Below are 27,449 nucleotides of genomic sequence, written 5' to 3' on the forward strand. Positions count from 1 at the left end.
CCTCAGAATGGGAGAAGATATACGCAAACAAAGCAACTGACAAGGGATTAATATCCAAAACATACAAACATCTCATGCAGCTCAGTATCAAAAAAACAATCCAATCAAAAAATGGGCAGAAGACCTAAATAGACATTTCTCCAAAGAAGATATACAGATGACCAAGAGGCACATGAAAAGATGCTCAACATCACTAATGATTAGAGAAATGCAGATCAAAACTACAATGAGGTATCACCTCACACCAGTCAGAATAGCCATCATCAAAAAATCTACAAACAATAAATGCTGGAGAGGGTGTGGAGAAAAGGGAACCCTCTTGCACTGTTGGTGGGAATGTAAATTGTTACAGCCATTATGGAGAACAGTATGGAGGTTCCTTAAAAAACTAAAAATAGAACTACCATATGACCCAACCATCCCACTACTGGGCATATACCCAGAGAAAACCATAATTCAAAAAGACACATGCACCCCAATGTTCATTGCAGCACTATTTACAATAGCCAGGACATGGAAGCAACCTAGAAGTGGATGATTTATGAACATACATGAGACACCTTCACAGAGAATTTCTCTTTTAATTGATGTAGGTAAGGGCAAGTGCCAGCAAAACATGGAGGATTAGTTTGAGTGTGAAGGTCACGGTAATCTTCCCAGATCTACTTTCTCTCATTTCATCAAAAATGCCACATAGATCATATGGCAACTCTATTTTTAGTTTTTTAAGGAACCTCCATACTGTTCTGTATAGTGGCTTCACCAATTTACATTCCCAGCAACAGTGTAGGTGGGCACCTTTTTTCCCGCACCCTCTCCAGCATTTATTATTTGTAGATTTTTTAATGATGGCCATTCTGACCTATGTGAGGTGAAACCTCATTGTAGTTTTGATTTCCATTTTTTTAATAATTAGCGATTTTGAGCATCTTTTCATGTGCCTTTTGGCCATCTGCAAGTCTTCTTTGGAGAAATGTCTATTTAGGTCTTCTGCCCATTTTTTGATTGGGTTTTTGCTTTTTTTTTTTTTTTTTTTTTTTTTTTTTGCGGTACGTGGGCCTCTCACTGTTGTGGCCTCTCCCATTGCAGAGCCCAGGCTCCGGATGTGCAGGCTCAGCAGCCATGGCTCATGGGCCAAGCTGCTCCGCGGCATGTGGGATCTTCCCGGACCGGGGCACGAACCTGTGTCCCCTGCATCGGCAGGCGGACTCTCAACCACTGCGCCACCAGGGAAGCCCGCTGTTTTTTTTTTTTTTTTTTTGATATTAAGCTGTATGACCTTAATGCAATCTCACTCCTGGGCATATATCCAGAGAAAACTCTAATTTGAGAAGATACATGTACCCCAGGCGTCACAGGAGCACTATTTACAATAGCTAAGACATGGAAGCAACTTAAACGTCGATTGACAGAGGAATGGATAAAGATGTGGTATATATATATATATATATACAATGGAATATTACTCAGCCATAAAAAAGAATGAAATAATGCCATTTGCAGCAACATGGATGGACCTAGAGATTAGCATATTAAGTAAGTCATACAGAGAAAAACAAATATCATATGATATCACTTATATGTGGAATCTAAAAAAATGATACAAATGAACTTATTTACAAAACAGAAACAGACTCACAGACACAGAAAACAAATTAATGGTTACCAAAGGGAAATGCAGAGGAGGGATAAAGTAGGAGTTTGGGATTAACACATACACACTACTATATATAAAATTGGTAAACAGCAAGGATCTACTGTATAGCAGAGAACTATACTCAATATCTTGTAAAAACCTATAATGGAAAAGAATCTGAAAAAGATTATATATGATTATATATGTATATATGTATAATATATATAGTCTCTATATGTACTATACATATATACATATATATGTATATGCATGTATATTATATATATTATATATGTATAGCTGAATCACTTTGCTGTATACTTGAAAGTAACACAACATTGTAAATTAACTATACTTCAGTAAAAAAGAAAGATCTTAAAAAAAAAAGGAAAAACTGCCACACAGAAACTGAGGATATTTTAGGAGTACCAACTCGACCCTCTCTTTGCCTGTCATGTTGTCTCACCCTCTTAATCATGCTATGGATGGCTGTAGAACTGTTCTCTTTCAGGCTGATTTTCCCAATTCATAAATAAGTAGTATCCGCTCTCAGTGTGTCTTTTCCCTTATCTAAAATACCTCCTGGTGTCAAGCGTGGAGAAGGTTCTTTCCGTCTGCGTTAGGGCACCAAAACTCTTGGCCTAGCCTTCCTTTCTGGACAGTGGTCTTTTCCATGATACAGATTCTGTGGTCTGAGTATGCTTGGCTAAATATGCAAGTGAAATTTAGAAAAAATTATTTCTTTTTCCAAATTGGTTTTCAAGCCTATTTATTATCATACTAATAAATAAGTCAATTATCTGCCCACTCTTTTCATCGGACAATAATATTCAAGGTTTAGCATTGGGGTGGGAGGGTATTAGTAATCACAAGTTAAAGAGGCAATTAAAATACATTAGTGTTAGGGGGAGGGATAAATTGGGATATTGGGACTGACATATACACACTACTATATATAGAATAGATAACTAATAAGAACCTACTGAGTAGCACAGTAATCTCTACTCAGTACTTTGTAATGAACTATATGGGAATAGAATCTAAAAAAGAGTGAATATATGTGTATGTATAACTGACTCACTTTGCTGTACAGCAGACACTAACACAACATTGTAAATCAACTATACTCTAATAAAAAATTAAATAAAACATACATTAGTATAATATTTGTAAATATTTTCTCAATCTAAATATCACCCTATCACAAACTGATTTATTTGTTTCCAGTACTTTACTATTTTCAAAGACTTTATTAGCCATCATCTAGATTCAAATACTTTAGAACATTGTCAGATTCACTCAGTTAACAAATATTTGTTGAACACCAATTATATTCCAGGTGCTATTCTAGGCATTTGGGATATATCAGTGAACGAAAACAAAGGTCTATGCCTCATTAAACTAACATTCTGGTGCAGGAGAGGGAGACCAAAAATAAATAAAAACATAAAAATATAGAAATTATATTGTATGTTATGAGGTGTTTAGTGTTACGGGTAAAAAATAGGAGAGAATAAGTGTTATCATGAATGTGGAATGAAAGGAAGATATCATTGAGAAAGTGACATTTTAGCAAATGCTTCAAGGCAGTGAGGGAGATAGTCACATGTACTTCTGAAGGAAGAATGTTCCAGGCTGCGAAGACAGCCAGTGCAAAGGCCCTGTGTAGGAGTGTGCCTGATGTGCTCCAGGAATAAGAAGCAGGTAGTGTGCCTGGAGAGGAGGGAGCAAGGAGAAGTTTAATAGAGATTCTTTAAAACAATTTTCAAGTTCAGAAATAAAGAAATGCTTAAATATTAAAAACAGTCTTTAAGTTGATGAAATAAATGGAAAACAAGTGTATTTATGAAAACATTTTTAGCAAACTAAAAAGAATTTTATCAGCTTTTTTTTTTTTTTTTTTTTTTTTTTTTTGCGGTACTTGGGCCTCTCACCGCTGCGGCCTCTCCCGCTGCGGAGCACAGGCTCCGGAAGCACAGGCCCAGCGGCCACGGCCCACGGGCCCATGGACCCAGCCGCCCTGCGGCACGCGGGATCCTCCTGGACCCAGGCACGAACCCGCGTCCCCTGCATCGGCAGGCGGACCCTCAACCACTGCGCCACCAGGGAAGCCCCATCAGCTTGTTTTTAATTTAATGCTAACTAAATGTGCCTTTAAAAAACATTTACCGTCTTAAAAGACCCGAGTCAAGTTTTTTTAGCCATTTTTTTCTCGATGTGAAGTCTAACATATTCATACTAGTCATATGAGTATAAACATGTGGGTGTTCTTGCATGTATGCATGTCCTCTTGATCCATGTGAAATGTGGTCAGGCCATTATGAACACACATGTTGTCTAAAGATACTAGTTTCTTACATAGTGGCTGAGGTTATCTAATTATCTGATTTGTTTGAATGTAAACTGAATAAGTTTCACTGAATAAAGTTCACTTCAGGGATTATATTACCTAGTGTGCTGTCTGCTTTGATTAGATCAACTCAGTAATTACAAAATAGTCACTTCATTTTGGGGTCCTTCAATACAGTGTCAGCACTATACGTAGCAGAGTAAATTCTTTTGCTAATAAAAATTGTAAGTGTTAGAGCTGGAAGGATCTTTACAGCTTATTTAAACCTCCTTGTTTTACAGATGAAGAAACTGAGGCTCACAGGTACAGTTCAACCGATGCAATTAATTCTAACTCAAAATACTTTCTAGAATCTGAGATATTTTAATTCATTGTTCAATCAATGTGGTAGAGGAGAAAATGCCAGCATAGAAAAGTCTGGTGTGAACAGCTGGCTTAGGCCATTGCAAATGCTTTGACATTTCTACTGAAGAAAATCAGGAGCCATTGCAGGTCTTGAGCAGAGGATCAATACCATGTGAATTACATTGTAAAATGTTCATTCTGGCTGCTGTGTTGAATGGACTGAGGGGGTTAAGGGTAAAAGCAGGAAGATCAGTTAGAGGCTATTGGAGGAATCCAGGGTAGAGAGGCAGTAGCTCAGATCAGGGTGACTGCAGTGGAAGTAGTGAGCAGAAGGATATATTTTGAAGGTGGACCCAACAGGACTTTTTGGAAGATAGACTATGAAGTATGAGAGACAGGAGCCAAGGGTGGTATCTTAGCTCAGGACGACATGACAAAATACCATAGACTGGGTGGTTTAAACAACAGAAATTTATTTTCTCACAGTTCTGGATGCTAAAAGTTTATGATCAGGGTGTCAGCATGGATGAATTCTGGTGAGAGCTCTCTTCCTGGCTTGCAGACAGCTGCCTTCTTGCTGTGTCCTCACGTGGAGAGAGAGGGAGAGAGAAAGCAAGCAAGCTCTCTGGTGTCTCTTCTTATAAGGGCACTAATCCTACCATGAGGGCCCTTTCCCATGACCTCATCAAACTTTAATTGCCTCCTAAAGGCCCCATCTCCAAATAATATCACGTTGGGGGGTAGGGCTTTAACATAAATTTTTGGGAGAAACAATTCAGTCTATAGCGAAATGACACCAAGGTTTTGTCCTGAAAAACCAAGAGGATGGTACTGCCATCTAATAAGACAGGGGAGGCTGTGGGTGAACATATTTTGTAGGAGGAGATGAAAATTTTAGTTTTGCGCATGTTGAACTTGAGATGTTTTTAAGACCTCCAAGTAGGAATGTCAGTAGGCAGTTACGTACATGAGTCTGGAGGATGGAAGGAAGTTCTGGGATTAAGATGTAAATTGGGAAGTGGTGGCGTAGATCTGGTATTTAAAACTGTGAAACAAATGGGATTACTTAGAGACTTACTTAATTTGCTAGGGCTGCCGTAAGAAAATGCCACCAAATGGGTGGCTTAACCAACAGATATTTATTGTTTTACAGTTCTAGAGACTGGAAGCCCAAGATCAAGGTGTGATCAGGGTTAGTTCCTTCAAATGTTGTAAGGGAGAATCCATTCCATGCCTCTCTCCTAGTTTTTGGTGTTTGCTGGCGGTCTTTGGTGTTCCTTGTCTTGTAGATCCATCATCCTGATCTCTGCCTTCATGTTCACATGACATCCTCCCCGTGTGTGTGTCTACATCCAAATTTTTCCTTTTCATAAGGGCATCGGTCATATTGGATTAGGAGCCCACCCTATTCCATTATGACCTCATCTTAACTAAATTACACCTATGACAACCCTATTTCCAAATAAGATCACATTCCGAGGTACTGGGGATTGGGACTTCAACATGAATTTTAGAGGGACATGATTCAACCCATAGTAGGAACCAAGCATATATATATATATATATATATATATATATATATATTTTTTTTTTTTTTTTTTTAAAGAAAAGAGGCTCAAGGATTAGGAGAGGAGATTAAAAATGAGTGATCAGTGAGGTAGGGAAAAACAACTAAGAAGATTTTATACTGAAATCAAGGGAGGAAGTGGAGCTTATATTCACCTATTATGGTTAATTGGTCAACATCAGTTTACATCTACCAGGCTATAAGCTCCATGAGAATCAGGATCAACCGTTTTGCAACTCTTTTAAAGCTGCAGAAGGTATATAATAAATAATGATATAATAATTAGTGAGAAAATTAATCAATGAATGAATCTTCTACCCCCGTGACTTACAGTTTGTTGCACAGGATGCCTTATTGCTCTGGGGTTCCTAGCTTTATATGCTCTACGAGAGTGTAAGCTCTTTGAGAACAGAGATTGGCCCTTCTGCTCCTCAGTAGTGCTCAGTGTCCAGCACATGCTAGGCACAGAGTAGACTTGCAACAGATACTCACTAATTGATTTCTATTATGCAAATGTATGCTTTTAATACATTAGTTCATAATTTTTTAAAATCTTGATAAATGTATTATTTCTGTCATAAAAGACATTACTAATAATTTGGAAGAGAGGCTAAAAACACCAATTATAATTCTGATACTGAAAAACAAATTCTTCTAGAATTTTTTTTTTTTTTTTTCTTTTTGCGGTACGCGGGCCTCTCACTGTTGTGGCCTCTCCCGTTGAGGAGCACAGGCTCCGGATGCGCAGGCCCAGCGGCCATGGCTCACGGGCCCAGCCGCTCCGCGGCATATGGGATCCTCCCAGACCGGGGCACGAACCCGTATCCCCTGCATCGGCAGGCGGACTCTCAACCACTGCGCCACCAGGGAGGCCCTCTTCTAGAATTTTAATCTATTCTTTCCAGTTAAAATATTTTTCTATTCTTGATTTTGTACATAGCTTTCTTTGTCTCTTTTCCTTGTGTGTATTTGCATGTGTCTTGTCTCCTTTAATAGATTCTGAGAATTTTAAGGCCAAGAATCATGTCTTTTATGACTTTTTTTTTTTTTTTTTTTTGCCGTACGCGGGCCTCTCACTGCTGTGGCCTCTCCCGTTGCGGAGCACCGGCTCCGGACGCGCAGGCTCAGCGGCCATGGCTCACGGGCCCAGCTGCTCTGCGGCATGTGGGATCTTCCCGGACCGGGGCACGAACCCGTGTCCCCTGCATCAGCAGGCAGACTCTCAACCACTGCACCACCAGGGAAACCCTTTCATGACTTTTTAAGTCCCTTAATGACATATAAAGTTCAGTAGCTCTCTCCCACCTCCCCCCACCACCCCCGCCCCGCTGTTCCCAACTCACATACTTTGGATTTGCAATAATCATCCAACAATGAATTAACAGCCTGATTCCCACACTCACTTCAGAGAAGATTTCCACTCTCATTCCTAACCTTTGGATATCCCCATCTTTATAATCCTCTCTTGTGATTACAGCAACAAATCAACACTTTGTTTAAATCAGGTAAAATCCAAGATGACATCTTCAGGGCCTTGTTGATAAATAATGTTCAGAGAGGCACTCTCCTGATTTAGATCATGTAGTGACTCTGTAATGCATCAGAAACACTGGGGCTTTGGTCTTATTTTTAATCACCTTATTTGGGCCCTGTGATTGAGAGTCAAGTGAGAAATAGAAAAGAGAATTAGGCAGCAAGCCTGCATCACTACTACAACAACTAGCAACAAAAACTCCTTTCATAAGAAGCAATTTGGGAGAATGAAAGGAGGTGGTTGAGGGTAGGAAGTAAATATTTTTCTTTTTAATGAATGTTGTTTTATTTATCAGAATGTGCCCCTGAAAGTATTTTGAGGTTTTTGTAACTATAATAATAGATTACAAATTAATGGCTACTTACTTCAAATCCTGGCAAAATAAGTAAAATATCATTGAATGCAGTTGTATAACTAATTGAGCCACACTTTGGATAGAATACCCAATACAGAAATGTCTTTCAATTTGCTATTTGAAGCATCCTTCAAATCCATGGCAACAAGGTTTCACATATTTGCCAAAATTCTCACACTAGACTTTAATTTAGTTCATTGTTGGCAGAGAGAGATAACTATCTTCTTCCAAAAGCAGCTATAAAATTTTCTAGGTGCTTTTCTTAGAAGTCTTTCCTCCATACCACCATGGAAACTAGGGAATGTTTGGCTGTTGAGATTGATTTTTAAACATGACATATACTTGGAAAAATTTTTAATAAGAATTTATAGGAAATAATAATGTAAAATGTTGCAATAGGAGAGAGGAAAAAAAGATTATCATCAACCACAACAAAAAGGAATAGAGTCTCAGTGACCTATTGCAACTATTCCTGTTGAATATCAAGAAGTATAATAGACATGAAATTGGAGTTCCAGAAGGGAAAGAGTGAACAGGAGACCAAAGAATATTTAAAGAAATAACGGTCAAACTTTCCCCAAATTTGATAAAAACATTAACCTACAGATGTAAGAAACTCAGCAAACCCCAAGCAGGACACATAAAAAGAAAGCCACACCAATGCACATCACAATCAAACTTCTAGAAACCAAAGGTTTCAAAAACCTTTGAAATCATAAAAAATAGGCGGAGGAAAAAAATGCATACAGGGGAATAATGATAAGAACAACACCCTTAAAGTGCTGAAAAAAAATATTGTCAACTCAGATTCTATAGTCACTGAAAACATCCTTCACAAATGAGGGTAAAATAAAGATTCTTTTTGATAAAGAAAAACTGGCAGAATTTGTTGTCAACAGACCTGTACTACATGAAATACTCAAGGAAGTTCTTCAGGAGGAAAGAAAATAACACCAGATGGAAATTCAGATCTACAGGCAGGAATAATGTGTTTGGGAAATGGTACATCTATGGGTAAGTATAAATGACTATCTATGTTTTTCTTCTTGTGATTTCTTTAATGGACAACTGATGGCTTAAAACAAAAAAAAATTTTTTTCTTATGACATTTACAGTGTAGATACAAGTAAAACTTATGATGTCAGTAGTATAAAGGATGGGAGTAAATGGAATTATACTGTTCAAATGTTCTTACATTTCATGTGAAGTGATAACAATAGTATTCTAAATACACTATGATAAATAAAGGATACATATCGTAATTCCTAAAGAAACAAGTAAAACAGTAAATAATTCAAAGAAATAGAGCAAAATAAAAGCCAAAAGAGAAAATAAGATGGAACGCTAAAAATTGAAAAACAAAAGCAAAAGCAACTTTGATTTCACCTATATCTTTTTTCTAACACCTCATATCCAGTTGTTCAGGGAATCCTGCTGGCTTTAATGTCAAACTATACTCGGAATCTGACTATTTTTTTGCCACCTCCACTGCTTCCAGCCTGGCCTGAACCACTCTCCTCTCTCAGAAAAAGCCACCTAACTGGTGTCGCAGATTCTATCTTCCCTGCAATGAGTCATTCTTAACACAGCAGCCAGAATGATTCCATTAAATACCAAAGTCCTTATAATGGCCTGAAAGGCATGACATGCTCTGGCCTCAAGGTTGTATCTACCCACACCTCCTTTATTTCTCCCCTTTGCTCCCTCTACTCCAGCTACATAGGTCCTTACAGTTCCCACAGCATGCCAGACATGCTATTGTCCAAAGCCTTTGTCCTGACTGTTCTGTCTAAATACAGTTTCTCCAGGTATTTACAAGGCTAACTCCTTACCTCCTTCCACTTCTTGCTCAAATGTCAACCACTCAATAAGACTTACCTTGATCAACCTATTAAAAATCACAACACAGTCTCAACTATCCTGGTCTCCTAACTCTCCTCTATTGTTTCTTTTCTGTGGTTGTTTCACCTAACACTTTCTAATATATCATGTAGTTCATTTGTTATATTTGTTGTTTCTCTTCACCTAATAAGATAAAGTTCCACAAGTATATGCATCTGTTTCCATTTAAATTTTTTTTTATTTTTTAATACATCTTTATTGGAGTATAATTGCTTCACAATACTGTGTTGTTTCTGTTGCACAACAAAGTGAATCAACTATATGCATATACATGTCCCCATATCCCCTCCCTCTTGAGCCTCCCTCCCATCCTCCCTATCCCACCCCTCTAGGTCATCACAAAGCACCGATTGGAAGAATCAATATTGTGAAAATAACTATACTACCCAAAGCAATCTACAGATTCAGTACAATCTCTATCAAACTACCAAGGCATTCTTCACAGAATTAGAATAAAAAATTGTCAATTCTTAGAGAAACACAAAAGACACCAAACAGCCAAAGCAATCTTGAGAAAGAAAAATGGAGCTGGAGGAATCAGGCTCCCCGACTTCAAAGTATACCACAAAGCTATAGTAATCAAGACAGTATGGTACTGGCACAAAAACAGAAATATAGATCAATGGTACAAGATAGAATGCCCAGAGATAAACCCACATACATATGGACACCTAATTTATGACAAAGGATGCAAGAACATACAATGGAGAAAAGACAGCCTCTTCAATAAGTGGTGCTGGGAAAACTGGACAGCTACATGTAAAAGAATGAAATTAGAACACTGCCTAACGCCATACACAAAAATAAACTCAAAATGGATTAAAAACTTAAATCTAAGACCAGATACTATAAAACTCTTAAAGGAAAACATAGGAAAACCCCTCTTTGTCATAATCTATTTGTTTTAATTTATGTATCTCAAGCACATAGAGGAGATGCTCAACATATAATTGTTGATCAAATGAATAAATGAATAAGCAAGAGATAGCTTTCTTATTTGTTGAGAATATATGTATGTATTTTCAGTACATAGTATAGTATCTGTACATAGTTCAATAAAATTTTTTGAAATGTGTAAGGTGGATGATCTGAGAACAGAACTCATTCTATGAGAGTTGTGTGTTGGCCCAATATAGAGAGTCACTTTCCTTATTAAATTTCAAATTTAAGTGAGAGAGAAATCTAAAGGTAATATGGAGAACTAAACTGTTTTTCTTACTAATAAGACATATTGCTGAACATGGCTTCTTACTCTGGGCACTGTTTATTAATAGTGAACCCCACAAATAGATGAACTTACTCCACCTGTCCCAGGTAGTGCTGTACCATACATGGGTGGACCCCATGCCTGGAAACTTACAGAACCAAAGAAGAGAACAGAATATATGCTCTTTTTGTCTGTTTTCTAAAAAGAAAGAAAAAATGCTGACCTAAGCATTCCTGGTTTATTCTTCTCAAAATTAGCATTTGAAAAATAATCTCTCCTTCCTTGGGGAAGAAAAAGAAGGGATTATAGAGAAGCCAGGAGTGTTTTATGAATGGGCATCCTCCGTATGGAAGAAAACAAAAGGAGTGAGGGAGACTAATCTTCCTCATGTCTAGACCATAAACCACAGTGAATCATCAGTGTGAGGACGGTAATTGATTCTATCATCTTGGACAAACTCACCTAAGGAAGAGAATACAGAGAGGGCAGAGCCTAGGTCAGAGGCTTGAGAAACCATCAGTACTTAGATGGAAGTTTTATGGACTAGATTGTGTACTGTCTCTCCTCCCTCGATTCATATAGTGAAACCCTAACCCCTAATGTGACAGTGTTGGTATAAAGGGCCTTTAGGGAGGTAATTAAGGTTAAAAGAGGTCATAAAAGTGGGACCCTAATATGATGTAATGGTATCTTTACAAGAAGAGGAAGAGACATCAGAGCTTTCTCTCCAAAAATGCACAGAGAAAAGGCTATGTGAGGTCACAGCAAGGAGGCAGCTGTCTGCAAGCCAAGAAGAGAGCTCTTACCACAAGTAGAATTTTCTGGCAACTTGGTCTTGAATTTTTAGCCTCCAGAACTGTGAGAAAATAAATTTCTGTTTTCTGTTGTCTAAGTCACCGAGTCTGTGGTATTTTGTTGTGGCAGCCCGTTCTGACTAAGACAGGATGATAGCAAGCTTACCAGCAGAGGTGAGTGGAGCACAGCAGACAAGGGTGTTGTCACAGAAACTTAGGGCAAAGAGTATTGTCACAAGGAAGGAGCAGTTGACAGTTTCAAATGTGGCTGAGGGGTCAAGTATTAGGAGGACTATGATGTCCACTAATTCAATGATGTGGATGACTTTGCTGTCCCAAGGACTGATGGAACTGGATGTCAGGGTGGAACTGAGACAACAAACATAGACAGCTGCTTCAAGAATTGGCTCTGAAGAATTTAGATGGGCTGGAGGGAAAGGAAAGGGGAAAGGAAGGAAAACATTGGGGAAGATACAATTTTTAGAAGATAAGCAGTCTGACCAGTCTGATCAGAGTCAGGGAAACCTAGTTAAGAGTTAATAGTCACATGGTTTGATAGAATAGGGCCAGATTGACTGTCTTAAAACTCAGATGGAGAGAATTTCATTTGATGTAGAGAGACATGGATAGACTGAGAAGGTTTTTGACAAGTTAATGTAATGTACAATCATTAACCACTTGTTAGCTAGTAACTGCTGTGAAACATAAATGAATACGCAAAGCATACATATATGTATATTTTTATACAATTGAGATAGTACTCTTTTTTTGTAACTTGATTTCAAGTTATTTTCTATTGATGACAAGGAATGCACTCAAATTAGCTTAAATAAGGAAGTATGTATTGCAAGGATTCATGTGCAGTTAGAAAGGGGATGGACTCCCCCAGAAATAGGAGAACAGTAAACAGTTCTGTAAGCCAAATACTCTGGATTGGTTCATTAAATCCCTCTTTCATTGTACTTCTAGAAAAGAAATTAGAAAGCTAAAAAATTCACTCTATACTTTCTTGCAGCCAAAAAGCTCAAATTCTGGATAAGTGGGTTCCACCAATTAGGTTTACCTGCATGCACTTTTGGAGGCAGAAGTGAAGCAGATGCTATCTTTGGCAGCTCTGTCAAATAGGCAGGTTTTCATACATCAGCTTTCCAGTGTCTGTTCTTCAGCTTCCTCTCTGTTTCTGGGCAGACGGAGTTGGGGCATAATTGCCTTATTTCTTCTGGCAGAGCTTCAGCTGTGGCCTCAGAGTCAGTAGCTTCCTAAGTTGGTAGGTTCTGAATCTTGTTGGTAGCCATTCCAGAAAGCTTAGCCTAAACAAGGGATAGGAAAACTTCTATAAAGCACAGAGAGTAAATATTTTAGGCTTTGTGGACCATACTATCTCTGTTGCAATTACTCAACTCTGCTGTACCTTGAAAATAGCCATACACAATATATAAATAAATTGGCGTGGCTGTGTTCTAATAAAGCTTTATTTATAAAAACTGGTGCCAGGGATGGATTTGTTCTGAAGGCTAGTTTGGTACCCTTTGGCCTAAACCCTTCTCTTTAAAGCTTCCCAATGATTTTGTAGCACCTTATTCACTTTGTTAATAACATTTATGCTAAAATAATATGTAGAGTGGTTTCTGGTTCTTGCACTGAACTCTGACTAATAGGCTGTGTATCAGTCAGGAAGGGTTAGATTATACTGCAGTAACAACAGTCCCCAAATCTCCGTGACTTAACAGAGTAAAAGATGATTTCTCATTCACACTAAACATCTAAAGCAGGTCAGCAAGGCATACTCTTCCATGTCTCCTTACTTAAGGTCCTACCACACCCCCTGCAAAGCCTTGCTGGTCTCCATGACGTAAAGAAAGAGGAGAACATGGCTAATCACACACTGACTCTTAAAACTTCTGCTTAGAAAAGACATATGTCACTTATGCTCCTATTTGGCTAAAATAAGTCACATGGCTATGCCTAACTTCAAGGACCATGTGAGAGGAAAGAGAAAATCAGAGTATTTTATAAGAGTTTTAATGACTCCTACAAGTTGAATTTCCAGGGAGTGTAATAAGAGGGAAATTCTGGGTTCAACTCAGCCAAAAGGTGTTTGTGGAACATTACACTGTGTTTCACTATCACTAATATTTAACTACATTATAGTTGTTTACCTCATTCATTATATTTGTGTGAATAAGAAATAGGAAGCCTTGGTTTAATCAACCAAACAATAATAGCAGTGACTTTTCCCAGTGTTCTGGGTAGTATGAAGTACTTTTAGAAAGTGCGTGAGTTCTTTGATGCCACTTCCTAGATAGGTTGACTGACATGAGTTCATGGCGCTCTCAACAATGCTTCATTTACAGGAGGAAAGCAGTTTGGAGGCTGAGAAAATAGGATTTAATTTCTGCAGAATTCTTTCTGTAGTGCTTCTCTGTCATCATATTTTTAGCATTGACCTGTGAACATAGCAATAATAATACATTTGATTTGGGGCTCTGAAACCAGACTGACTCAGTTTGAATTCTATCAAGACTCACAGAGGGTCATCAGGTATAATATATTATGTAACCCCATTCACCTCCACTTCTCTTCTACAAAATGGGTTTAGTAATAGTTGCTACTGCATAAGTGAACACATGTAAAGCACTTAGAACCTGATTTATAGTAACAACTGAATGATGTTTCTCCTCCTCTCATCCTCACTCCATGGCAGTATAGTGATGATTACAAGATAAAAGATGTATAAAAAGCATTCTGTTAGCTCTAAAGCACTTCACAAATGTTATTAAGGAACACATTATGAAACCCAGAAAAGCCAATTGATTTGTCCAAGATTAAACTGGTCTCAGAGTCACAGGAGAACTGGAGTTCTTTCTTCCTTTACTCTGTTCGACCCTCCACAGTATTTCAAATTCTTCCAAATGATTGCTTTGCCAGGCAAGATTTGAGTCTTTTTCTTCTGCTTAGCATTGTAATATTTTTATTTAGCTCACTTTCATATTTTCTCCTTTCTGTGGCCTTTTCCTTTTTGTTATGCTCCATCTCCCAAGAGAAGGGGTTCTTTCTGATAACTCTAAGCTGATTCCCGAGACATGTGTATCCTTCCTTCCCATAGCTTCTATGGATTGCTCACAGCTGGGAGGAGAGGTGGTACAGATTCCTGGGAAGAACTGGTGCTACTGTGGGGAGCCTCTGGGGAAGCCCATTTCAACTCTGAGCTGACCAGCTCTCATGCCTGGGGCCACTGTCCAGAGGAGAGTCCACACAGAACCTCTGCCGTGGAGCCTGAATCCCTTTGATGCAGCTCACTTTCCAGAAGACTGTCTGAGGCTAGAGCACTTGGAAAGCCCTTGCTCTTCAGCAGTGTGACAACATTCCCAGTCCTCATGCCACATCGCCACATTAGAGCCTTAGTTTTCCAGCACGAACTTAAAAAATAATAAAGCTACTCCCTACATCTGGACCCCGCCTTCCAAAATTCGTGACTGACTCTATGGCTAGTGCCACAGTTCCCGAGCGCATCTCATAATTAAGTACTTACAGCCTGAAAGAGGTATGTGACATTTATTTCCATCCCACCCAAAATATTTGGGCATAGCAGGACAGGCAAAACAAATATTTGTCTAAAAGGAGAGGATGAAATTTGTGGGTGGTTCTGTAATTTCAAGATGTGGTACAAAGGTACTCAGGAGATGAATTGCAAATAAAAGAGCAGAGAAGAGTTTCCTGAGTGTCATTTTAAAAGGCTTCATGCTAATAAGAGCCAAATTCATCCTTTGATATTTTCAAGCTTGCTGAGTAAATAACTCATAAATTTCCCGTAACGATTATATGCATGCTACTGGTGTGCCTCAGAGTCTGACCTATTTTGCAGGTTGACATCAGAGTCAGGAAAAGCTGTGCCAGAGTGCCAGCATCCCAGCTAGCTCCTAGGCTCTGTACACACCCCACACATGGAGTGGCTGGGATGGTGTCTGTTTCAGGAGACCAAGATGATAGCCCACCTGAAATCTGCTTAAATGGTACTATTTCTCTTATTTTTCTTTCCTTCAAATTTATTTTATATCTTTTGTTTTCCTCTAGCCAAGTGAAGAGAAAGACAATGTGTATCATATAATATTCTTGAATATTATCACCTCTCACAAAATATCTTGAAGGTGGGGTATAGAAAAACTTTCATTTAAGGTTTTTTTTAATTTAATTTAATTTTTATTTTATTTTATTTTTTTAACATCTTTATTGGAGTATAATTGCTTTACAACAGTGTGTGAGTTTCTGTTTTATAACAAAGTGAATCAGTTATACATATACATATGTTCCCATATCTCTTCCCTCTTGCATCTCCCTCCCTATTCCACTCCTCTAGGTGGTCACAAACCACCTAACTGATCTCCCTGTCAAGGGCTTGAAGTGTAAGAAGTGGCAGGCAGATAATAAATAAGCAGGACTTTAAGAGTGTAATTGTTGTCACAGGGTGAGCTTTCACATCCAAACAATGTTTTTCATCTACGGAGTGGGTGATCATGCAGTGCTAGCTGTGAGCAATACGTGGACATGAGGAGATGGGGGACGTGGAGCTACTGAACAAGTCATAATAATGCCAACCTCAGTGACAATACACTAAGTGTACCTGGTTTTATTTTTTTGGTGGGAGATTTTACATATTTTGAATATGTACAGTTTTAACTGTGACATTTCCTCAAGGTAGCATTTCATGTGAAGCTCATTAAATGCTTTCTCATAGTAGAAATGTGATGAATGTGGTTACAGTTCTCAGCCCTACTTTCTACATAGATAATAAAACACTGATATTAAACTATAATAAAGAAGGTGATGAAACTAAAGCCACCATTGAATAGTTGTATGACCAAGCCCATGGAAAACAATAGCTTCACAGATGGAAGGTCAAATTATTTTCAACTAAATGCTTCAGTGCAAAGTAGAAGTCTGAAATGAACAGGCCATAATATGTTTTTAGAGAATGTTTGTTTTTTATTTTCAATTTCACAGACACAGTGTCCTGTTTTTAAGGTAGCCAAGCTGGCAATGCAAGCTTTTGGAAAACATAAACTCTTTAGTCCTCTGCTGGGGTGTTTCCTGGTCATTAGGGCAAGATTATATTTTCTTTGTTTATTTTCTGGAATCTCTTGTTTAGATTTTTTTGGCCATGTTATTTAGAAAAGAAATTTTTTCCTCATTTGAAGCTGTAATGGAAATGGTGGTTCCTTTGTCTTTTTAAAACATCCAACGTAGGGTCTTCAATTATGAATATAGAGCTTTGTGCACAAGTTGGGCAGTAAGTGGGAAGGGTGGCCCTGCAAGGTACTTCACGAAGAGGAAAAGCCCAGCTTTGGAGTGACTCAGTTCTTCTAGTCTCTGTAACTTCCATTTATCTAATCTTTGAACTGCCTCAGAGGAAGTCCTGTTATCTTTTTTTAGTCTCAAATCCTCTTTGTATCTAAATTCTACTTTTCTCTCCTATTTGGCCCCTTAACCTTGAATCATGGAGATCTTACTTCAGATTCCTGCCTCCATACCCCTTCGTTTCTGCTCTCATCATCACCATGCTTTCTGACCATCTCTACTCTTATTTTGGAACTAAATCTGTGGACAAAGTTCCTAAATTGAAAATGACTTCAGCTTAGGAAGGCCTTTCAGAATTTAACAATAAATGGCATTAGCATGGGCATTACAGTGATTCCTTCTTTCCCAGTGACTCTTCAGTTTTTAAATTATTATTTCCCCTTTACAGATGATAAAAATCAGGTTGAGAGAGTTTGAGTAACTTATTAAAAGTGAGTCAGTTTGTAAGTGGACAAGACTGAATTTCCACAATGCATTATTTCTGAGGATTCACCAGTACACCTAACCTAAAGACCAACTGGGAATTTCAAAAAATAAAGATGCCTGGGTCCCATCCCAGTGCATTCAGAATCTCTGAGCTTTGCAGTTTTTAAAAAGCTTCCCTGAAAAGCTTCTTTTTTGTACTTCTCTACAAAGTAAGTGTGATTATCATGGCTGCAGAATATTCAGGTAGCAATATCAATGTCCTGTCATCCACAGGCCTATAGAAGTTATTCCTGTTGCCGTCATCTGCAAATCTTGAAGTCTCCCAACACTGTTATCTTCAAAGTACTTTAACATGCACAACTTTTGGAACCCTAAACTATCTTCAAAAGATCAGTATTATAAACTCTTCACAAATATATCCCCATTTCTGAGGCTTAAGGAAACCTCAGGAGGAGCCATTGGGCCTCACCACCTGACACCCCTGGAAGTCCAGTGCCAGGCTCCATCACAGGATCACAGGACCAGTGCCAGGCTCCATCACAGGATCAGGCTTCAGTTTTTGCCTGTTTGAAACTCCTTCCCCAGGCACTTAAATACCGACAATGGAGGCCATCAGGTCTCACTTCCATCCTTCCTCCATCAGTGTTTCTGAAGAACCCAGGACCCAGCACGAGAATGCATCAGTGACTGATTGGAACGTCTCTCACTTGTAATCCTTCCATTCTGCTATTTATCTTGTTCTTTTTCCTTATTCCTTATTTCAACATTCAATATTTTTTAAGTGTCTCTGTCGGCTAGGCTCTGGGTATAGTGATGATCCCAACCAACATGGCCTGTTTTCTTAAGGAGATTGCAATTACTACCTGTAAGTAATTCATATTCAGTGTATGCTCCAGCTCTAGTTATCAGAGCTGACTTTGCTGTTAACTTTTTTTGCCAGAATTATCCTTTATAAAAATATGTGACAAGTAAGGGGTCCCATACTTTTCTTCTTCCTATAATACAAATATGATTTTCCCTGGACATATTCACAAAGAAATGGTTCTGTTGTTAGGAAGAATCTTCCCTGCAGGTAGCAACCTGTGCACCAGCAAAGCAAATAATGGTTATTTAAAAAAATAGTTTTGAAAACTTACCAACAGAATAATTAGACATAGCAAAAAGTTAAACATTGTTTAGTTTAATGAACTTAAGTCCACATGGTTAATGGCTAATATATCTCAAGGGAAGTGCTGTTAGAACTCTTGGTATGTCTTTATTCTTCATTCACCAGGGCTGTCTTGCATCACAGGGTGCTTAGTAATCCTGGCCCTGCCCAATAAAAACCTGTAGTGCTTTCTAGTCATTGTGAAAACAAAAAGTTCCTCTCATGATTCCAGATATCCTAAGGAATAAATAACCACGCTTGATTGAGAATCACTCAATTAATCTATTAAATATTATAAATAAAAAATTTTAATTAGAGAGACTGGCCATCCAGTAGAAGAAGTTTGGCAAAGAGGTGAATACAGTTCTGTTACATTGAGCTAGATATTATAATAATATTTTTTTTTTTTTTTTTTTTTTTTTTTTTTTTTTTTTTTTTTTTTGCTGTACGCGGGCCTCTCACTGCTGTGGCCTCTCCCGTTGCGGAGCACAGGCTCCGGACACACAGGCTCCGCGGCCATGGCTCGCGGGCCCAGCCGCTCCGCGGCATGTGGGATCTTCCGGGATCGGGGCACGAACCCGTGTCCCCTGCATCGGCAGGCGGACTCTCAACCACTGCGCCACCAGGGAAGCCCTATAATAATATTTTTTATGCAATTTTGTTGTAACTATGATGTGAATGATGGCCACTAGACATGTATGTAGTTCAATGTGCACAGTCTTTTTAAAATTTAATTTAATTAATTTATTTATTTGGTTGCACCAGGTCTTAGTTGTGGCACGTGTACTCCTTAGTTGCAGCCAGCGGGCTCCTTAGTTGCAGCCAGCGGGCTCCTTAGTTGCAGCTTGCTGGCTTCTTAGTTGTGGCATGTGAACTCTTAATTGCAGCATGAATGTGGGATCTAGTTCTCTGACCAGGGATCGAACCCATGCCCCCTGAATTGGGAGCTCGGAGTCCTAACCACTGTGCCACCAGGGAAATCCCTGATAATAGTATTTAAAAGAGAGGTTGCACACCATGTTCATAGCATCATTATTCACAACAGCCAAGAAATGGAAGCAAGTCAAATATCCATTGATGGATGAAAAATTAGACAAAATGTGGTAAGTGCATACAATAGAATACTACTCAGTCTAAAAAGGAAAGAAATTCTGATATGTGCTACAACATGAATAACATGGTTGAATCTTTAGGACATTATACTAAGTAAGCCAGTCGCAAAAAGACCAATACTGTTTAATTCACATATATGAGGTGTCTAAAATGCTCAAATTCATAGAAACAAAAAGTAGAATGATGATTACCAAGAGTTGGGGGTGGGGTAGAACAGGGAGTTGTTTAATGGGTATGGAATTTCAGATTTGCAAGATGAAAAAGTTCTAGTGATATATTTCACAGCATTGTGGATATACTTAACATTATTGAACTGTACACTTAAAGATGCTTGATATTATTTAGAAAAACAAAAACAAAACTGAAACAAAGCAAATAAAAAGGCAAGAAAGGAGATTATTAGGCAAAGCTGTATACAGTCTCACGATCTTTCTCTAAATAAATCTGAGTGTGTGTGTCTGTTATGTATGGCCAATACATGTAAATACTGTTTATATTTTATTTTATTCTGATTATAATACATGTATTGCTATTGTATAATATACTGAGGCAGGTTGCATTTTAAAGTAGAATCTTGCTTCCTTGTGTGTATTTCCTTTTTCCTCTTCTCTCCCACTTGTACCTCGAGGGCCATATTCTCTCCTTTAACCATCATGAAAGTAGAAGCAAAGATTCAAAGGAACTATAGACTCAAGTGCTTATAAATATGCCTGCAGGGATTTTTACAGATGTTATATAAGGTCAGTTGTAGATATTATACCAGGCCTGGGCCTAGAGTAGTAGGGTATGTTTAATATTGATTGGCATGGGAAGCAAGAACTGTTTGACCAAGTAGGGTTTTATCTCAAAAATACAAGTTGGAGTCGACATTTGAAAATCAATCAGTGTAATCCACCTAATTATCTAAATAAAAAAGAAAAACTATATGATCTTTCAATAGATGCAGAAAAAGCCTCTAAAAAAATTCACCATCCACTCATGATAAAGAGACTCTCAACAACCTAGGTGTAAAACACAAATTTCTCAACCTGATAAAGGGTATCCTGAAAATTTTACAGCTAACATTATATTTAATGATGAAAGACTGAATGCTTTTCCCCTAGATTAGGAATAAGAATAGTTTTTGGCCTTTTGCACTAAAGCCAAACCTCACAGCTGTCCCCTTGGCCTGGGGTCCCCAGCAGTGGCTGCCCCCCGCCTGTCGGCCCTGGACTTGTCAGGAGTGTGATGGGCCCCGCTTTGGGGCTACACAGGGCTGTCCTCGATGCACTTTGAGGGATGCTGGGGAGGGGCCGCCCTTGCACGCACTTAACCTGACTGAGGGCCTGGGTGGACATTTGTATCCTGTTTGCCAAGCTCAGGTGTCTCACGTCTGGGCTGAACCAGGAGAGGAGTAAAATGAAAGGTTTGGGATTTTTCCAAAAAAAAAAAAAAAAAATAAGAATAGTTTGTCCACTCTTATTTCTTCTATTTAACATTTTACTATATGTCATAGCCATTTCAATCAGTCAGGAAGAATTAAAAAATATAGAGATTGTAAAGAAAGAAGAAAAGCCATCTTTATCCACAGAACATATTATCATCTATGTAGAAAATCCTAAGAAACCTACAAGTAAAGTACTTAAAACTAATAGATAATTTTAGCAATGTTGCAGCATGTATTATCTATATACATTAACAAAGAAAAATCAGAAAATGCAATTACATTAACATAAAATATGGAATTCTAAGTTATAAATTTGATAAAGCAGCTTTCCACGACCTATACACTGAAAGCTACAAAATATAGCTGAGAGAAATAAATTAAGATCTAATAAATGGACAGAACACTGTGATCAGGGATTGGAAGATTCAACATTAAGATGACAATTCTCCCCAGTTGACAGTCTTCATCTGTCAGATTCAAAAGTCTCCATCAAAATTCTAACAGGCTTTTTTTTTTTTTGGTAAGAATGACAAGCTATTTTTCAAATTTATATGGAAATGTGAAAGATACAGAATAGACAAAACAATTTTAAAGAAAAACAGTGTTGGAGGACTTACACCATGTGATTTCAAGATTTATTATTGGTCTTCAGCAAACACAATGTGGTATTAACACAAAGATAGATGTATAAATCAATAGACTAGAATAGAGTCCAGAAATACACACATATAAGTGCACTGATTTTTGACAAAGGGCTTGAAGCAACTCAGTGGGAAAGAACATCTTTCAACATATACTGCTGAAATAACTGGATATCCACATGCAAAAAAGTGGACTTCACTCTTACCTCACACCATAAACAAAAATTAGCTCCAGAGGGATAATAGATGCAAATCTGAGAGTTAAAACTTTAAAACTTTTAGAAAAAAATGATAACAAAAAGAAAATCTTAGTGCCCTTAGACAAAGTTTCTTATATAGTACTCCAAAAGGCATGATGTATAAAAGAGAAAAGAAGATGAATTAGACTTCATCAAAACTAAAAACTTTTGTTCTTTATTGTGAATCACTTATTGTACACCTGTACAATCCAAAAATGGGCAGAAGACCTAAACAGCCATTTCTCCAAAGAAGCTATACAGATTGCCAACAAATACATGAAAGGATGCTCAACATCACTAATCATTAGAGAAATGCAAATCAAAACTACAATGAGGGGCTTCCTTGGTGGTGCAGTGGTTGAGAGTCCGCCTGCCGGTGCAGGGGACGCGGGTTCATGCCCTGGTCTGGGAAGATACCACATGCCGCGGAGCGGCTGGGCCCGTGAGCCATGGCCGCTGAACCTGCGCATGTGGAGCCTGTGCTCCGCAACGGGAGAGGCCACAACAGTGAGAAGCCCACGTACTGCAGGAAAAAAAAAAAAAACTACAATGAGGTATCACCTCATACCAGTCAGAATGGCCATCATCAAAAAATCTACAAACAGTAAATGCTGGAGAGGGTGTGAACCCTCATGCACTGTTGGTGGGAATGTAAATTGATACAGCCACTATGGAGAACAGTATGGAGGTTCCTTTAAAAACTAAAAATAGAACTACCATATGACCCAGCAATCCCACTACTGGGCATATACCCTGAGAAAACCATAATTTAAAAGTCATGTACCACAATGTTCATTACAGTACTGTTTACGATAGCCAGGACATGGAAGCAACCTAAGTGTCCATCGACAGATGAATGGATAAAGAAGATGTGGCACATATATACAATGGAATATTACTCAGCCATAAAAGGAAACGAAATTGAGTTATTTGTAGTGAGGTGGATGGACCTAGAGTCTGTCATACAGAGTGAAGTAAGAAAGAGAAAAACAAATACTGTATGCTAACACATATATAGAGAATCTAAAAAAAAAAATGGTTCTGATGAACCTAGGGCAGGACGGAATAAAGACACAGATGTGGAGAATGGACTTGGGGACACGGGGAGGGGAAGGGTAAGCTGGGGCGAAGTAAGAGAGTAACATTGACATATATACACTACCAAATGTAAAATAGATAGCTAGTGGGAAGCAGCTGCATGGCACAGGGAGATCAGCTCGGTGCTTTGCAACCATCTAGAGGGGTGGGATAAGGAGGGCATGAGGGATACACAAGAGGGAGGGGATATGGGGATATACATATGCATGTAGCTGATTCACTTTGTTATACAGCAGAAACTAACAAAACACTATAAAGCAATTATACTCCAATAAGGACGTTTTAAAAAAAGTTAACTATACAAACAGCATAGAGTCCAGTCATTATATTCTTATGTACATTCCCAAGAGAATGAAGCACGTCTACAAAGTCTTGTACATGGGTGTTCATGCCAACGTTATCATAATAGCCAAAAAGTGGAAACTACCCCAATGTCCATAAACTGATGAATAGATAAGTAAGGTGTGGTATAATCATAGAATTAAATATTCTTCATCAATAAAAAGGAATGAAGTACTAATACATTCTACAGCATGAAAGAAACTTGAAAATTTTATGCTAAGTGAAGGAAGCCAGTTACAAAAAAACCCCACATCTTGTGTAATTCCATTTGTATAAAATGTCCAGAAAAGGCAAATCTATAGAGATGAAAAAGTACATTAGTGGTTTTCTAGGGCTGGGGATGATGAGATGGGGGAATGGAGAATGAGAAGTGATTTAATGGGCATGTTTTTAAAAAGCGTGATGGACTTCCGGGTAAGATGGCTCACTTCCGGGTAAGATGGCGGAAGAGTAAGACGCGGAGATCACCTTCCTCCCCACGGATACACCAGAAATACAGCTACACGTGGAACAACTCCTACAGAACACCTACTGAACGCTGGCAGAAGACCCCAGACCTCCCCAAAGGCAAGAAACTCCCCACATACCTGGGTAGGGCAAAGCGGAGAGATCCGCACACAGAGGATCGGTGCCGAGCGGCACTCACCAGCCCGAGAGGCTTGTCTGCTCGCCCGCCGGGGCGCGCAGCGCTGGAAGCTGAGGCTCGGGCTTCGGTCAGAGCGCAGGGAGAGGACTGGGGCTGGCGGCGAGAACTCAGCCTGAAGGGGGCTAATGTGCCACAGCTAGCCGGGAGGGAGTCCGGGAAAACTCTGGAGCTGCCGAAGAGGCAAGAGACTTTTTCTTCCCTCTTGGTTTCCTGGTGCGCGAGGAGAGGGGATTAAGAGCGCTGCTTAAAGGGGCTCCACGGACGGGCGCGAGTCGCGACTGAAAGCGCGGAGCCCAGTGACAGGCGTGGGACGCTGGGGCTGCTGCTGCCGCCGCCAAGAAGCCTGTGTGCGAGCGCAGGTCACTGCCCACACCACCCTTCCGGGAGCCTGTGCAGCCCGCCACTGCCGGGGTCCCGGGATCCAGGGGCGGCTTCCCTGGGAGAACGCACGGCGCGCCTCGGGCTGGTGCAACGTCACGCCGACCTCTGCCGCTGCAGGCTCGCCCCGCACTCCGTGCCCCTCCCTCCCTCCCGGCCTGAGTGAGCCAGAGTCCCCGAAGAGGCTGCTCCTTTAACCCTATCCTATCTGAGCGAAGAACAGACGCCCTCCGGCGACCTACACGCAGAGGCGGGGCCAAATCCAAAGCTGAGACCCAGGAGCTGTGAGAACAAAGAAGAGAAAGGGAAACCTCTCCCAGCAGCCTCAGAAGCAGCGGATTAAAGCTCCACAATCAACTTGATGTACCCTGCATCTGTGGAATACATGAATAGACAACACATCATCCCAAATTGAGGAGCCCGGAGTCAGTGCTGTGCCTCTGAGGTGGGAGAGCCAACTTCAGGACACTGGTCCACAAGAGACCTCCCAGCTCCACATAATATCAAACGGCAAAAATCTTCCAGAGATCTCCATCTCAACACCAGCACCCAGCTTCACTCAACGACCAGCAGGCTACAGTGCTGGACACCCTAAGCCAAACAACTAGCAAGACAGGAACACAACGCCACCCATTAGCAGAGAGGTGGCCTAAAATCATAAAAAGTCCACAGACACCCCAAAACACACCACCAGACGTGGACCTGCCCACCAGAAAGACAAGATCCAGCCTCATCCACCAGAACACAGGCACTAGTCCCCTCCACCAGGAAGCCTACACAACCCACTAAACCAACCTTAGCCACTGGGGACAGACACCAAAAACAACAGGAACTACGAACCTGCAGCCTGCAAAAAGGAGACCCCAAACACAGTAACATAAGCAAAATGAGAAGACAGAAAAACACACAGCAGGAGAAGGAGCAAGATAAAAACCCACCAGACCTAACAAATGAAGAGGTAATAGGCACTCTACCTGAAAAAGAATTCAGAATAATGATGGTAAAGATGATCCAAGATTCTATTTCCCAGATCCAAAATCTTGGAAATAGAATAGACAAAATGCAAGAAACAGTTAACAAGGACCTAGAAGAACTAAAGATGAATCAAGCATCGATTAAAAACACAATAAATGAAATAAAAAATACTCTAGATGGGATCAATAGCAGAATAACTGAGGCAGAAGAACGGATAAGTGAGGTGGAAGATAAAATAGTGGAAATAACTGCTGCAGAGCAAAATAAAGAAAAAAGAATGAAAAGAACAGAGGACAGTCTCAGAGACCTCTGGGACAACATTAAACGCACCAACATTCGAATTATAGGGGTTCCAGAAGAAGAAGAGAAAAAGAAAGGGACTGAGAAAATATTTGAAGAGATTATAGTTGAAAACTTCCCTAATATGGGAAAGGAACTAGTTAATCAAGTCCAGGAGGCACAGAGAGTCCCATACAGAATAAATCCAAGGAGAAATACGCCAAGACACATATTAATCAAACTGTGAAAAATTAAATACAAAGAAATCATATTAAAAGCAGCAAGGCAAAAACAACAAATAACACACAAGGGAATCCCCATCAGGATAACAGCTGATCTCTCAGCAGAAACTCTACAAGCCAGAAGGGAGTGGCAGGACCTACTTAAAGTGATGAAGGAGAAAAACCTGCAACCAAGATTACTCTACCCAGCAAGGATCTCATTCAGATTTGATGGAGAAATTAAAACGTTTACAGACAAGCAAAAGCTGAGAGAGTTCAGCACCACCAAACCAGCTTTACAACAAATGCTAAAGGAACTTCTCTAGGCAAGAAACACAACAGAAGTAAAAGACCTACAATAATGAACCCAAAACAATTAAGAAAATGGGAATAGGAACATACATTTCGATAATTACCTTAAATGTAAATGGACTAAATGCTCCCACCAAAAGACACAGAGTGGCTGAATGGATACAAAAACAAGACCCATCTATATGCTGTCTACAAGAGACCCACTTCAGACCTAGAGACACATACAGACTGAAAGTAAGGGAATGGAAAAAGATATTCCATGCAAATGGAAACCAAAAGAAAGCTGGAGTAGCAATTCTCATATCAGACAAAATAGACTTTAAAATAAGGACTACTAGAAGAGACAAAGAAGGACACTACATAATGATCAAGGGATCGATCCAAGAAGAAGATATAACAATTGTAAATATTTATGCACCAAACATAGGAGCACCTCAATACATAAGGCAAATACTAACAGCCATAAAAGGAGAAATCGACAGTAACACAATCATAGTAGGGGACTTTAACACCCCACTTTCACCAATGGACAGATCATCCAAAATGAAAATAACTAAGGAAACACAAGCTTTAAATGATACATTAAACAAGATGGACTTAATTGATATTTATAGGACATTCCATCCAAAAACAACAGAATACACATTTTTCTCAAGTGCTCATGGAACATTCTCCAGGATAGATCATATCTTGGGTCACAAATCAAGCCTTGGTAAATTTAAGAAAATTGAAATTGTATCAAGTATCTTTTCCGACCACAATGCTATGAGACTAGATATCAATTACAGGAAAAGAGCTGTAAAAAATACAAACACATGGAGGCTAAACAATACACTACTTAATAACGAAGTGATCACTGAAGAAATCAAAGAGGAAATTAAAAAATACCTAGAAACAAATGACAATGGAGACACGACGACCCAAAACCTATGGGATGCAGCAAAAGCAGTTCTAAGAGGGAAGTTTATAGCAATACAATCCCACCTTAAGAAACAGGAAACATCTCGAATAAACAACCTAACCTTGCACCTAAAGCAATTAGAGAAAGAAGAACAAAAACATCCCAAAGCTAGCAGAAGGAAAGAAATCATAAAAATCAGATCAGAAATAAATGAAAAAGAAATGAAGGAAACGATAGCAAAGATCAATAAAACTAAAAGC

The 27,449-nt window shown here is 39.2% G+C and overlaps 1 protein-coding gene across 22 annotated transcripts in view; it reads left to right on the top strand.

Moving 5' to 3' along the window:
- Nucleotides 1-27,449, top strand: part of LOC309807013 (uncharacterized protein) — a 478,671-nt gene that overhangs the window by 80,383 nt on the left and 370,839 nt on the right. For 18 of the 22 annotated variants that reach the window (XR_014294468.1, XM_082626175.1, XM_082626179.1 and 15 more), the window contains exon 2: nt 8,687-8,801. The exons of the other annotated variants lie outside the window; for them this stretch is intronic. Coding sequence is in view for 17 of the 18 variants with exons in the window: in XM_082626175.1 (XP_082482301.1) it covers nt 8,687-8,801 (115 nt within the window). In the remaining variant the exon portion in view is untranslated. The remainder of the gene's footprint in view (nt 1-8,686; nt 8,802-27,449) is intronic. 22 annotated transcript variants of the gene reach the window in all.

Source organism: Mesoplodon mirus (genome assembly GCF_964341445.2).
Source record: "Mesoplodon mirus genome assembly, chromosome: 6".
NCBI lineage: Eukaryota > Metazoa > Chordata > Mammalia > Artiodactyla > Ziphiidae > Mesoplodon > Mesoplodon mirus.